The following is a 14,573-nucleotide window of genomic DNA, read 5'->3' as shown; positions in this document are numbered from 1 at the left end:
TATCTTTCTCTGTTTGTTTCAATTTCTCTTCTGCCTTGTTGTTGTTGTTGTGGTCTTCAGTCCTGAGACTGGTTTGATGCAGCTCTCCATGCTACTCTTTCCTGTGCAAGCTTATTCATCTCCCAGTACCTACTGCAGCCTACATCCTTCTGAATCTGCTTAGTGTACTCATCTCTTGCTCTCCCTCTAAGATTTTTACCTTCCACGCTGCCCTCCAGTACTAAATTGGTGATCCCTTGATGCCTCAGAATATGCCCTACCAACCGATCCCTTCTTCTAACCAAGTTGTGCCACAAATTTCTCTTCTCTCCAATTCTATTCAATACCTCCTCATTAGTTATGTGATCTACCCATCTAATCTTCAGCATTCTCCTGTAGCACCACATTTCGAAAGCTTCTATTCTCTTCTTGTCCAAACTATTTATCGTCCATGTTTCACTTCAACACATGGCTACACACCATACAAATACTTTCAGAAACGACTTCCTGTGACTTAAATCTATACTCGATGTTAACAAATTTTTCTTCTTCAGAAACGCTTTCCTTCCCATTGCCAGTCTATATTTTATATCCACTCTACTTCGACCATCATTAGTTATTTTGCTCCCCAAATAGCAAAACTCCTTTACTACTTTAAGTGTCTCATTTCCTAATCTAATTCCCTCAGCATCACCCGACTTAATTTGACTACATTCCATTATCCTCGTTTTGCTTTTGTTGATGTTCATCTTATATCCTCCTTTCAAGACACTGTCCATTCCGTTCAGCTGCTCTTCCAAGACCTTTGGTGTCTCTGACAGAGTTACAATGTCATCGGTGAACCTCAAAGTTTTTATTTCTTCCCCATGGATATTAATACCCACTCCGAACTCTTCTTTTGTTTCCTTTATTGCTTGCTCAAGATACAGATTGAATAACATCGGGGATAGACTACAACCCTGTCTCACTCCCTTCCCAACCACTGCTTCCCTTTCATGTCCCTAAACTCTTATAACTGCCATCTGCTTTCTGTACAAATTGTAAATAGCCTTTCGCTCCCTGTTGTTTATCCCTGCCACCTTCAGAATTTGAAAGATTGTCAAAAGCTTTCTCTAAGTCTACAAATGCTAGAAACGTAGGTTTGTCTTTCCTTAATCTTTCTTCTAAGATAAGTCGTAGGGTCAGTATTGCCTCGCGTATTCCAACATATCTATGGAATCCAAACTTTTCTTCTATCAGTTTTTCCATTCGTTTGTAAAGAATTCGCGTTAGTAATTTGCAGCTGTGACTTATTAAACTGATAGTTCGATAATTTTCCTTAAACTGATAGTTCGGTAATTTTCACATCTGTCAACACCTGCTTTCTTTGGGATTGGAATTATAATATTCTTGTTGAAGTCTGAGGGTATTTCACCTGTCTCATACATCTTGCTCACCAGATGGTAGAGTTTTGTCAGGACTGGCTCTCCCAAGGCTGTCAGTAGTTCTAATGGAATGTTGTCTACTCCGGGGGCCTTGTTTCGACTCAGGTCTTTCAGTGCTCTGTCAAACTCTTCACGCAGTATCATATCTGCCATTTCATCTTCATCTACATCCTCTTCCATTTCCATAATATTGTCCTCAAGAACATTGCCATTGTATAGACCCTCTATATACTCCTTCCACCTTTATGCTTTCCCTTCTTTGCTTAGAACTGGGTTTCCATCAAAGAACTTGATATTCATGCAAGTGGTTCTCCTTTCTCCAAAGGTCTCTTTAATTTTCCTGTAGGCAGTATCTATCTTACCCCTAGTGAGATAAGCCTCTACATCCTTATATTTGTCCTCTAGGCATCCCTGCTTAGCCATATTGCATTTCCTGTCGCTTTCATTTTTGAGGCGTTTATATTGCTTTTTGCCTGCTTCATTTACTGCGTTTTTATATTTTCTCCTTTCATCAGTTATATTCAATATGTCTTCTGTTACCCAAGGGTTTCTACTAACCCTCGTCTTTGTACCTATTTGATCCTCTGCTGCCTTCACTATTTCATCCCTCGAAGCTTCCCATTCTTCTTCTACTGTATTTCTTTCCCCCATTCCCGTCAAGTGTTCCCTTATGCTCTCCCTGAAACTCTCTACAACCGCTGGTTCTTTCAGTTTATCCAGGTCTCATCTCCTTAAATTCCCACCTTTTTGCAGTTTCTTCAGTTTTAATCTACAGTTCATAGCCAATAGATTGTGGTCAGAGTCCACATCTGCCCCTGGAAATGTCTTACAATTTAAAACCTGATTCCTAAATCTGTGTCCTACCATTATATAAACTATCTGATACCTTTTAGTACCTCCAGGGTTCTTCCACGTATACAACCTTCTTTCATGATTCTTAAACCAAGTGTTAGCTATGATTAAGTTATGCTCTGCGCAAAATTCTACCAGGCGGCTTCCTCTTGAATTTGTTAGCCCCAATCCATATTCACATACTATGTTTCCTTCTATCCCTTTTCCTACTCTCGAATTCCAGTCACCCATGATTATTAAATTTTCGTCTCCCTTCACATCCTGAATAATTTCTTTTATTTCCTCATACATTTCATCAATTTCTTCGTCATCTGCAGAGCTAGTTGACATATAAACTTGTACTACTGTAGTACACATGGGCTTCGTGTCTATCTTGGCCACAATAATGCGTTCATTATGCTGTTTGTAGTAGCTTACCCGCACTCCTATTTTTTTATTCATTATTAAACCTACTCCTGCATTACCCCTATTTCATTTTGTATTTATAACCCTGTATTCACCTGACCAAAAGTCTTGTTCCTCCTGCCACCGAACTTCACTAATTCCCACTATATCTAACTTTAACCTATCCATTTCCATTTTTAAATTTGCTAACCTACCTGCTCGATTAAGGGATCTGACATTCCACGCTCCGATCAGTAGAACGCCAGTATTCTTTCTCCTGATAACGACGTCCTCTTGAGTAGTCCCCGCCCGGATATCCGAATGGGGGACTATTTTACCTCCAGAATATTTTACCCAAGAGGACGCCATCATCGTTTAATCATACAGTAAAGCTGCATGCCCTCGGGAAAAGTTACGGCTGTAGTTTCCCCTTGCTTTCAGCCACTCGCAGTACCAGAACAGCAATGGCATTTTTGTTAGTGTTACAAGGCTAGATCAGTCAATCACTCAGACTGTTGCCCCTGCAACTACTGAAAAGGCTGCTGTCCCTCTTCAGGGACCACACGTTTGTCTGGCCTCTCAACAGATACCCCTCCGTTGTGGTTGCACCTACGCTACGGCTATCTGTATCGTTGAGGCACGCAAGCCTCCCCACCAACGGCAAGGTCCATGGTTCATGGGGGGGGGGGGGGGGGGCTTCTGCCTCTCTTATATTAATTTCTTTTGCTAAACAGTACAGTGCTGAAATACAGATATAAATCTGAAACTATTCGTACGATAAGATGGTATACAAAACTTTCCACTCTACTTGACTTTCGGCATCTTTTGTGTACGACATAGTGGTCTTATTGTAAGGCTGAGTTTTGTATCAAGCTCACCTGATCATGTTTTATGTAAGTGTTACTACAGCTTTGTATTCTTGCGCTTTTATATTAGTATACGCGTATCCACTTTCCGTAATGTTAGTTCGCTTGTAATGCAGATAGAAGACGATCGAATGCAGCCGAAACAGGGTGCTGATAATAAATAAAAAAAGTGCAGCTGTTGAACATACAATCTAATTCCTAAAATGTCCTGCAGCTGACAACGACTACCTTGTAGAAAATATTAAATAAATATACGTTTGTGCCGAACAGAAAAAATTGGTATTAAGGAGACCACACCCTGCCTATCTAACCCATGTTAATTTGGGCAAGTATTTGTCCCACTTCTGAAAAAAACTATTTGATGCAGGGCCTTAATATTTTTACTGTATGTTACATGTTTCTAATAGAGTCAACTGTATTAAAATCTACTTTATCCATTTTATAGTTTTTAAGGAATACTTTTTAAATTTATTAACAAAAAATATTAAGTTTTTTCTTGCAGAAAATATTTTTTGTGAACTTCCTAATGGGGGAATATTAATGAATGTAGTACCAGAGGTGGCTTTTTATGTTATTCAGAATCTCTGAAAATTTCATTCATTTATCTATGATAGTTTCTGATATAATGGGGCAAATGTAGTGAAAATTTTAGTTTGCGGGAAATTGACTTTAAAGTAAAAATTTTGAAATTTGTTATTTACAGTTGATTAAAACTGTCCTGCTGCATATGATGGCCCTTCTTTGGCCTCTAGGAGGTCGTCTAGCTTCTTTTTTACCTTCCTGGATGTTTGTCTTGCTTTCTTGGCCACATTAGATGTAGACCTGTCAGCACCTGCTATCCTCATTATATCGCAATGTTGCAGCCCAGTGATCGTATTTTCACCAGGATTAATTCCCAGCTTTTTCAGTACCCAGCACTTTCCAATATTACCACAATTGAATGTAATAACAGCATCGTGAACTCCTAGTTTCATTGTATGCATACCTACAATAACAGTTTTAGGAAGGCTGTTCCGAATTATGCTGTCGAAACATTCATTTGGGTTCTGTGTCTGCTCACGCAGACGTTTCCTTAGAAGGTCAAGATGAGCCAAGTCTCAGCAAATAGGTTCAATTGCTGTAATAACAGCAGCAGGAAGAGAATGCTGTTGAGAATAAGATTCTCCAGTTGCTTGAGCTCTATTGTATTTGCACCACGAATTTTCTCCTGAAGGACACAATCCATGACATGGCTTATCATCAGTAGAGGACTAATGGAAGAATATGGCCCAAACATCTCTCTTCCTTGCCTCCAGATTTTCTTTATTTCTCCTAATTGCCTGTCCATAGTATACCTGCATGTTTTCTGTTTGAGTTTTAGACCCTGTCCGGTCAACAATTTTCCATCTTGTAATTTTTTTTTCCTCTCATATCAACAGTTAGTTTTCTCAGCCTTCTTCCCAAACGTTTCTGAACATGACATACACATTCTATTTTGCTAATAATGACATCTCCATATGGCGTAGAGTTCACCACATTGTTGTATGCCTTAATGTCACCATCGCCCAAATATTTGGTGTACCGTACGCCTCTTGTGTCTACGGAGCGATGAAATAATTGTTGTATTCCATGAACTTCCATACCACCGCTTGTTCCTCTAAAATTAGCCACACATTTGTGTTCTTTATGTTCATTGAGTTTACAGTATTTAGACATTATCTCCACATCTAAAACTTTACCGATGTGTACACTCATAGCAGTTACTACCACATTCAGAGAAGTATGTCTCCTTTTCTGCCAACTTCTGTCAAGTGCAACTGCAATCTCCGAACATCAATCATTTTCTTCCACTGCTTCCCTAGCAGACAGTTTCATGCTTTCCTCACTGACCTCACATACAGCTTTCTCTAATATTGCAGTCAGTTTTTCAAATTTATTCTCCCTGCAGCCATGCTGTTGCCAATGGACCGTAAGGCATAAACTAATCTAGTATTGATTTCATAAGGACCACTTGCATCTATCTGGTTTTGAAGTACTCATAAATGAAATCACAGCTTAGCATTTAGTGCAAATGAAATCCTAAGCAATTGCTAGACCTTTTCTCCCACTGGCACTCTCACAAATTTTCACACTCTGTGACTCACCACACTGTCTACGTTGTACAAATTTAGAAATTACATCTGATAATATTCTCAAATTTGTAATAATGTTACTGCACCTCTTGTTACTTACAGTAAATTCGTTGTAACTCTCTTGAAATTGTGGGAACTTCTTTGATGATGCACTTGTTAAAGAATTACAATTAGAAACATTGTTGCCAGGCGACATAACCTCTTGTACAGAAAGCTTTCTAAACTTGTTTTCTCTAAATTGTCGTTTCTTGAAAATGCCTTCAATAAACACAACAAAATACACGTAAACAAGCACTGCAAGCGTTAAGTATAACAACTACTCGCAATCACGCTTGAACAAAACTAACCGCGCGTTTGAAAGTGTGTTGTTTACAAACAGCAGAAACAAAAGAATACCGACCTTTGCATTCCAAGGATAGCCAACACACTCGGGAGTAAAAAAAAATCCCTAACGTGCAATGTAGGGGATATAAAGATCTCAAATATATGCAGAAAAGTGGGTGACAGAAATGTGGGTGTGGCACATAAACACACGTGGTAGAAAAATGTTCTTTAAATGCTCGAAAAAAAATTTTTTTCAGCAAAATTCTTCTCAAAGAACTTAAATAAAACCTTAATCTATCGAAATATGATGAAAACCGAAAATCGATTTTTTTCGACCTGATGCACGGTGTTGATCCCTTAATGTGCTTTTGGGATGAGACGAATGTCTGTGTCACGTACAAATAGCTACATCCAGCTACAGCGCTGCGACGTACCGACACATTTGGAACAGTCTTCATATCAGTTGTGGCCAGTAGGAAAGCAACGTTGTGAGCCGCACAGTTCTAAGGCACACACGACAGGTGACTACGTGCAGAGTGCTGCGGCAGGCAAGCTTCGAGTAATGAGGAGCAGCGGGCGGACTGAGCTGGCGTGTTAACGAAGAGGCCGGTAATGGCGTCGTTAGGTGACAGGCTAGAGCAGGGCAGGAGAGGCAGCTTACCGCCGAAGCAGGAGAAGAGGCCCGTGTCTCGCTGCGGCTCGCACACGCAGCGGCCGCCCTTGCACGTGTAGCCGGGCAGGTTCATGCACGCCATCGTGTCCGTGCAGAAGATCACGCCTGCAACAGCCACGAAGCACAACACTGCTCAGAGAGACCACTTTACACCACAAAAAACACACTTATACCACAGTTCACTTGAGGATTCACAAAAATGGCTCAAATGGCGCTGAGCACTATGGGACTTAACATCTGAGGTCATCAGTCCCCTAGAACTTAGAACTACTTAAACCTAACTAACCTAGGGACATCACACACATCCATGCCCGAGGCAGGATTCGAACCTGCGACCGTAGCAGTCGCGCGGTTCCGGACTGAAGCGCCCCGAACCGCTCGGCCACCTCGGCCGGCAGTGTTAATGATATCATGGTAACTGTGTATTAGCACGTAACACTATCCGATCAAAAGTATCCGGAGACACATATTACTGGACACTAACATCGGATGCGTCCACCATTATGACGGCTCGAACTCTGCTGGGGACTCCTTCAGCGCGGTGTCTGAATGTCTGTGGAGGAGCGCATTCTTCCACAAGAGCTGAAACCAGAGAAGATAGTAATTTTGGATGCTGGCGTGTGGAACGCAGCCGACGTTCCAGTTTACACCAAAGGTGTTCCATTAGGTTCTGGTCGGGATTCTTGTGCAGGTCAGTCTATTGAAATACGTTATTGTCCACATCTACATCTACATCTACGTACATACTCCGCAATCCACCATACAGTGCGTGGCAGCGGGTACCTTGTACCACACTAGCATCTTCTCTCCCTGTTCCACTCCCAAACAGAACGAGGAAAAAATGACTGCCTATATGCCTCTGTACGAGCCCTAATCTCTCTTATCTTATTTTTGTGGTCTTTCCGCGAAATATAAGTTAGCGGCAGTAAAACTGTACTGCAGTCAGCCTCAAATGCTGGTTCTCTAAATTTCCTCAGTAGCGACTCACGAAAAGAACGCCTCCTTTCCTCCAGAGACTACCATCCGAGTTCCTGAAGCATTTCCGTAACTCTCGCGTGATGATAAAACCTGCCAGTAACAAATCTAGCAGCCCGCCTCTGAATTGCTTCTATGTCCTCCCTCAATCCGACCTGATAGGGATCCCAAACACTCGAGCAGTACTCAAGAACAGGTCGTATTAGTGTTTTATAAGCGGTCTCCTTTACAGATGAACCACATCTTCCAAAAATTCTACCAATGAACCGAAGACGACTATCCGCCTTCCCCACAACTGCCATTACATGCTTGTCCCACTTCATATCGCTCTGCAATGTTACGCCCAAATATTTAATCGACGTGACTGTGTCAAGCGCTTCACTACTAATGGAGTATTCAAACATTACAGGATTCTTTTTCATATTCATCTGCATTAATTTACATTTATCTATATTTAGAGTTAGCTGCCATTCTTTACACCAATCACAAATCCTGTCCAAGTCATCTTGTATCCTCCTACAGTCACTCAACGACGACACCTTCCCGTACACCACAGCATCATCAGCAAACAGCCGCACATTACTATCCACCCTTTCCAAAAGATAATTTATGTAGACAGAAAACAACAGCGGACCTACCACACTTCCCTGGGGCACTCTCATGGATGCTGCTTTATGGCAAAGAGTAACGTCGTGCTGATACAATCATTAGCTCCGAACTGTACCTCTACTGTAGGCAGTATACAATGGCGTAAGATATGTTCATACCCTTCTGCACGTAGTGTTTTTTTAAACGCAGTTACGGGAACACACACTAAGCACGTAGAAACACCCCCATCACCTCCTCCGTACTTAACTGTTGACAGTACACATGGTGGCAGGTGACGTGTTTTAGACGTTCGTCAAACGAGAACCCTTCCGTGGGCTTCCCACACGGTATAGCGTGAGTCATCACTCCAAATCACTCTTTTCCAGAGTCCACAGCTAGTGGTCTCGCGGTCACGTTCTCGCTTCACGAGCACTGGGTCCCCGGTTTCGATTCCCGGCGGGGTCAGGGATTTTCACCTACCTCTAGATGACTGGGTGTTTGTGTTGTCCTCATCATTTCATCATCATTCATGAAAGTGGCGAGATTGGACTGAGCTAAGGTTGGGGATTTGTACGGGCATGATAACCGCGCAGTTGAGCACCCCACAGACCAAACATCATCATCATCGCCATTTCCAGGCATACACTGTCCAGTGGCACCCCTTTTTACGCAGCCTGAAGTGTGGCTCAGCATTCACAACAGAAATGTGTGGCTTACGAGGAGTTGCTCGTCCATTGTACCCAACTCCTTTTAACTCCCTACGCACGGTGGTTGTGCCAGCTGGACTGCTCGTAACACTTTGAAAATCGCGAGTGATTCCTTCCGCTGATTTCATGCTATTTCTTACAACCATCCTCCGCGAACCCTGATAGTCCCTGTCGGCCAGTGCATGAGGTCTGCCTGCCCTGTGTTTGCCCCTTCGCGTTTCCGCTTCGTGATATTCCTGGCTGTTGCCGCCAGCATTGTATTTTGCTAGAAGCTCTCCTTGATGCAGCTTGATACACGTGAAGTAGCATATGGTACAGAAATGGAGTGAAGTACAAGCGACAGATGGTACACTATAGGGTGGCGCACGAAATTTGCTACCATTTTGTTTTTGAATATAAACTTTATTGTCAATACAATCTCAAAGGAACATATACTACAATGAAGAGCCGCCCATGGAGATTTGTTCTAACTCAGCACATGCTCAATATGCCCACCATTTCGTTTCCTAACTTCCTTCAAACGAACACTAAAGTTAGTGATTACCCTACGGCACATGTCTTCCGTAATTTCACTGCAAGCTTGAAGAATAAGTCTTCTGAGCTCCATTAAATCACGTGGACGTTTCGGGAAAAATTTTTCCTTTAGGTACCCCCAAAGAAAACAGTCACATGGATTGAAGTCTCGATTATTGGGGGGCCAATTTTGTCCGTCATTGAAGCGACCTGGAAACCTGAGTGAAATGATCCGCATGTCGAAATGCTCGTGTAAAAACACCAACACAGTGTTTGCAGTATGTGGCCTTGCTCCATCTTGCATGAACCACTGCGTGTTGAAGGGCAAGGCAGTAGCAAGAAGCTGTGGAATGAAGCTATTGCGAACCATGCTCAAATAACGCTCGCTGTTCACAGTTTCTTCAAAGAAAAAGGGTCCATTAAGTCCGTGACTCGAAATTGCTGCCGACGCTGTAATCTTCGGAGCATAATGTTGTCGTTCATGAAGCACTTGTAGGTTTTCAGTGGCCCAAAAACGTACATTTTGTTTGTCAACCACACCGTCTAAATGAAAATGCGCCTCGTCTGAAAACCAAACGTTGTTGAGAGTTTCTTCCCTATCCTCCGCCCATTGAACAAACAGTAGTCTCTGCTGCTTGTGTTCTTCAGTGAGCTTCTGTGCACAGGTCATCTTGTATGGGTACATGTGGAGGTCACTTTTAAGAATGCTTTGAACAGAGCGTCTAGATATTCCCAGTTGCACTGCTGCCTTCCTACACGATTTCCTGGGACTTCTCTGTACAGCAACTCGTACCGCTTCAATATTCTCCGGCGAACAAACAGGCTTAGGCCGAGGTCGCTTCGCTTCCAATACTGTTCCTTCCTGTACAAATTCATCGTACAACCTGCGGATGGTCTTCTTGCAAGGGACCCATCGTGTGTTAAACTGTTGTCGAAAACGCCTCTGAGTCACAACAAGGCTTTTCGTTTCATGAAAAAGTAACACAATTGCCGATCGTTGCTGTGTTGTCAGTCTTCCATTGTCAGCCACTGCTGCTTACTAGTCTCCTAGCGGCAGTATCGTGAATTACACGTCATTTCGTAACTCATTTGTTTTTACAAGCTCTGCTGGTACTGCTGTAGAGATCCCAGCGGGATATCTAATGTGCGTCGTAAATTGCGAAAGAAACAATTGGTAATACATTTCGTGCGCCACCCTGTATATCATTACCGTGGGTGAGTCCGTCAGTTGTACTGAACTTGCTTCTGATTGGTCGGCACGTTCGGGTGCTAGGCGCCCAAACGCCTAACTTCTCTTGTTAATTATTTATATACTTTTCATTGTATTTAACCCAGTTTTTAGTATGACAATCTCTCATGGTTACCCTACGAATCTATCGTTCTTGTTTATTAAATTTCACTAGCTTTGGAGAAACATAAGAGTAACGATATTGCAACCGAAGTGCTTAAGGGGCTCCGGAAAGGCTCAAAATCATGAAAAGTTCAATTTTTACTTTTTTGCGTTTTCTGAATCTGCAGACTATTACCTTTTAATAGATATATAATTTATTCAATTCCGAAGACTACAACCATTTTTAAATTTTTTTTGAAATGTGTTCTACATGGGCGTGACCCACTGTGGCGCTGTTAAACTGCTGTCAAATGGTGTTATTATTAACGTCCGTGTTCATCAGGTACATTTTAGTGATGTGAGATAAAGTATGTGTTGTGGCTAACCTGTGATGGTTCAATATATATCGCTGGTGTGATTGTCGATTGTTTCAAGTGAGTGAACCTAACCTCTCAAGTACACCTGCCCATAGCAGTCAAAGTGGGAAAGAAAATACTTCACAGAAGAAGCTTGGTTCAATGAGTGAAAACTATGAATGTTTTATGGGCGAATCGGATGTGAATGAAATATTTGATATGTCGGTTCTCAAAGGAATTTTTTCAAACTGTGTAAGATGTATTCATTGTAGTGAAGTTGGTCTGGAGCTCTCCATAATAAAGCACGTAGGACTTGCTAGTGAAATACAACTGAAATGTGATAAGTGTTCATACATGACCACCTTTTGGAACAGTGTTGCAGTAACTGCAACTGAAGAAAATGGTAGCAAAATCTACGAACACAACAACGAGCGATGCTTGCTTTAGACAAGGAACGCAGACAGGGCTGTAAAGAGTCTAGAAATACAAGCAAGAGTAAACAGGAGGAGGAACAAGAGGAAGCTGGAGGAGGAGTTTGCAGAGGATGAAGATAATCCATCCTATGGACCTGGAATGCACTAAAAAGTTAATCCAATCTTTGTCGCTCGATTCCCAAAACTTTTATTTTCTCATACTAATTACATGTTTTCTAAGGATCTTCCAAACATATTTGTTTCAAACTTTCAGTAAATGTTACACAGTACCTTCTGCATAATTTAACACAGCCTTTTTCCAAAAAACTGAATATTTTTGAATATATAAATAAAAAATTGCAAAAAAATGTTGTGAATTTTCATTACAATTGAAAAAAATCATCTTTAATAACTGAACTAAAATTTTGTAAAATCCCTGTGTTAAGTTGTAGCCCATATTCCAATAAATAATCTGTAAAAAGTTCAACTTCCTACCTCAAATACTTTGTGAGGAAAGATGTAATTTATAAGCGTTATTTTAACATTGCAAGTATAGGGCGTTCCGGAGCCCCTTAAGACACTTTCGGGTCGCATTGGCGCACCTGGGAGAAGAAGTACTTCGGCTGCGCTAGTCAGAGTTTCCGGGCGTTCTTCAGAGGCGGACACGTATCTCTGTTTCGGGCTTTCTGAAGGGTCGGACACATATCTCAATATCGTGCGTTACTTAGATGCGGATAACAAATAGTCACTCTGTTTCGGGTGTTCTTCAGAGCCGGACATTTTGTACTCTATATCGGGCGTAACTTAGTTGTGAATATGTAATACTCACTTTGTCTAGTGCGCACCGGAAGGCGGACAAGTGTATCATATTTTGGAAGTTGGATGGAAAAGTTACCATACAATTAAGAAAGCTCCGCAGAGTGTTGCAAAAGACAGTATAAAATGTGTGGACATTTAAATAATAACCAAACAGGATACATTATTGAGAAGTGTCGCCTACCATCATTGTTAGTACTACAGATCTTGCTCTCTGTAGATATAGAGGCTAACCTGGGCAAGCGGCATCCCACAAAAAGCACAATCACAGTTTCGAACTGACAGCATAGCAGCCTCCGCCGAAGAAGATCCCACCACCGAAGAGCTGTCTTCTGCGCTGGGGACACAACACGGTCAGAGACTCTTATTCAATCTCTCCAGGTCTCTTCGGCTTCCAAATGTGACTTCCAAAGCACACATTGTTTATAACTTCACAATCACATCACGAAAAGAGTTTAAAAGTCACTGGTGGATTTATTGCTCAGGTGACATCCAATCAGTAGTCCACGTTCAAAGTCACTGAGCTCTCTCATTCTGCTGTTGCTGCTTCTCTGCTGACAATAAAATACTCTCCTCCCCCTATTATCCGTGTGAGTCCGCCTCCAGTGGCATCCAGTGGCCAGTTCCGCATTAGGTAGGGGTGTCTGGATACTTTTGTTCAGACAGTATACTGTCAGTCTGATTCATATTCGACCATATTTGCTTTTAGGAAATGTTTCATTGCATTAATTATACTTCAAATAAAATAATCTCTAAATAGACGGTCTCAGGTTTTACTCATATCTAAATCTATACCTCGCAAAACACTGAACTGCATGGCAGAAGGAACTTACCACCGTACCACTTATCAGGGCTTTCTTTCATTCCATTCGCGTAAGAAGTGCGGGAAGCATTACTGTTCAAACGGCTGTGTGCACTCTGTAGTCAGTCTCATATTGTAAGGTTTATAATTTGAAACAGCAACCAGCCATAAGTTTGGTTTAAAAAGTTTATTCTAATCAAACCATACTGGTTTCGGATTTGTTACAAACCAGTCTTCAGATAATTGTTATACACGTACTTTCCTGATGCGGTCTCATTTTCTCGTCGTCGTTGGTTTTCTCCACAAACACAAACAAAAAGTTTATTGTTCAAAATTCGGTAAACTTACGAGAGAAACTTATTTGTACTTCGCAGAAACATACAGGAAATGGGCTTACAGCTAATAAAACATTACGAAAAACTTTGTTTATCTTAGTGCAGAAAGCCAATAACGACCATAAAACAAGACCGCAGCAGGAAATCAAGGAAGTCTTTAACACTTACATGAAGATCGATTACTAAGAGATACGAAACAGGTAATGATTTTATCTACGCAAACTTTATCAAAAAATGATTGTGGCTGGTTGCTCTTTCAAATTATAAACCTTATAATTCTATTAAAGCCATGGTTCTCACCTCTACTTTCGACAAGATAGTGTTAGTCTACGGAAGCGACATTAGGGGGTTGTTGTGTATCCCTAGACTGCTCAGCTGCAGCTGGTTCTTGAAACTTTTACGTGAAAGATGTTCAGATGTGTGTGAATTCCTAAGAGACCAAACTGCTGACGTCATCGGTCCCTAGTCTTACACACTACTTAAACTAACTTATGCTAAGAACAACACATACATCCAAGGGAGGACTCGAACCTCGGGCGGGAGGGGCCGCGCAGTCCGTGACATGGCGCCTCAAACCGCTCGGCCACTCCGCGCGGCTTTTTGCGAGACATTTGATGTTTAGCTTTAAGCGTGTGTCAGTTGAGGTTCTTCAGATTGCCTGTGACGCTGTTCCGTACGTCAGACAAACCTGTGACAATACATGCTGCTTTTTTTTGGTCTAGATTCAGTACTCTCTGTTAATGCAGTATGGTATGTGTGCCACACTCTTGATGTATGGTCGAGGATGGGCCGCACGAGCGTTTTGTAAGCGGTCTCCATTGTGAGCAGATCGTATTTTCCCAGTATCACACCAATGAAGTCAAGTCTACGTCCTAAATTCCGTACTGGTGAGCCTGTGCCATCGTTCCATTTCATATGCCTACAAACTGGTACACATAGGTATATGTATGAGTTGGCCAGCGCCTCTGGCGGTCGTTAATATTGTATGACAGGCAGTCAGATCTGAACCGAACATCCGCCACAACCTGATCATGGAATGGTTTCATTCAAAAATAATCATCAAACACGTTAAGACTTTTATCTCATTGGGAGACGAGACGATCAGTTGCTGTTTTGTAGATTGTG

At 41.8% G+C, this 14,573-nt stretch overlaps 1 protein-coding gene across 1 annotated transcript in view; it reads right to left on the bottom strand.

Moving 5' to 3' along the window:
* Positions 1-14,573, bottom strand: part of LOC126481231 (uncharacterized) — a 527,312-nt gene that overhangs the window by 233,153 nt on the left and 279,586 nt on the right. Inside the window, exon 2 of the mRNA XM_050104843.1 lies at positions 6,602-6,718. Within this exon, the coding sequence (XP_049960800.1) occupies positions 6,602-6,718 (117 nt within the window). The remainder of the gene's footprint in view (positions 1-6,601; positions 6,719-14,573) is intronic.

Source organism: Schistocerca serialis, chromosome 5, assembly GCF_023864345.2.
Source record: "Schistocerca serialis cubense isolate TAMUIC-IGC-003099 chromosome 5, iqSchSeri2.2, whole genome shotgun sequence".
In the NCBI taxonomy this organism is placed as follows: Eukaryota; Metazoa; Arthropoda; class Insecta; order Orthoptera; family Acrididae; genus Schistocerca; species Schistocerca serialis.
This window is presented reverse-complemented; position numbering and strand designations above follow the sequence as displayed.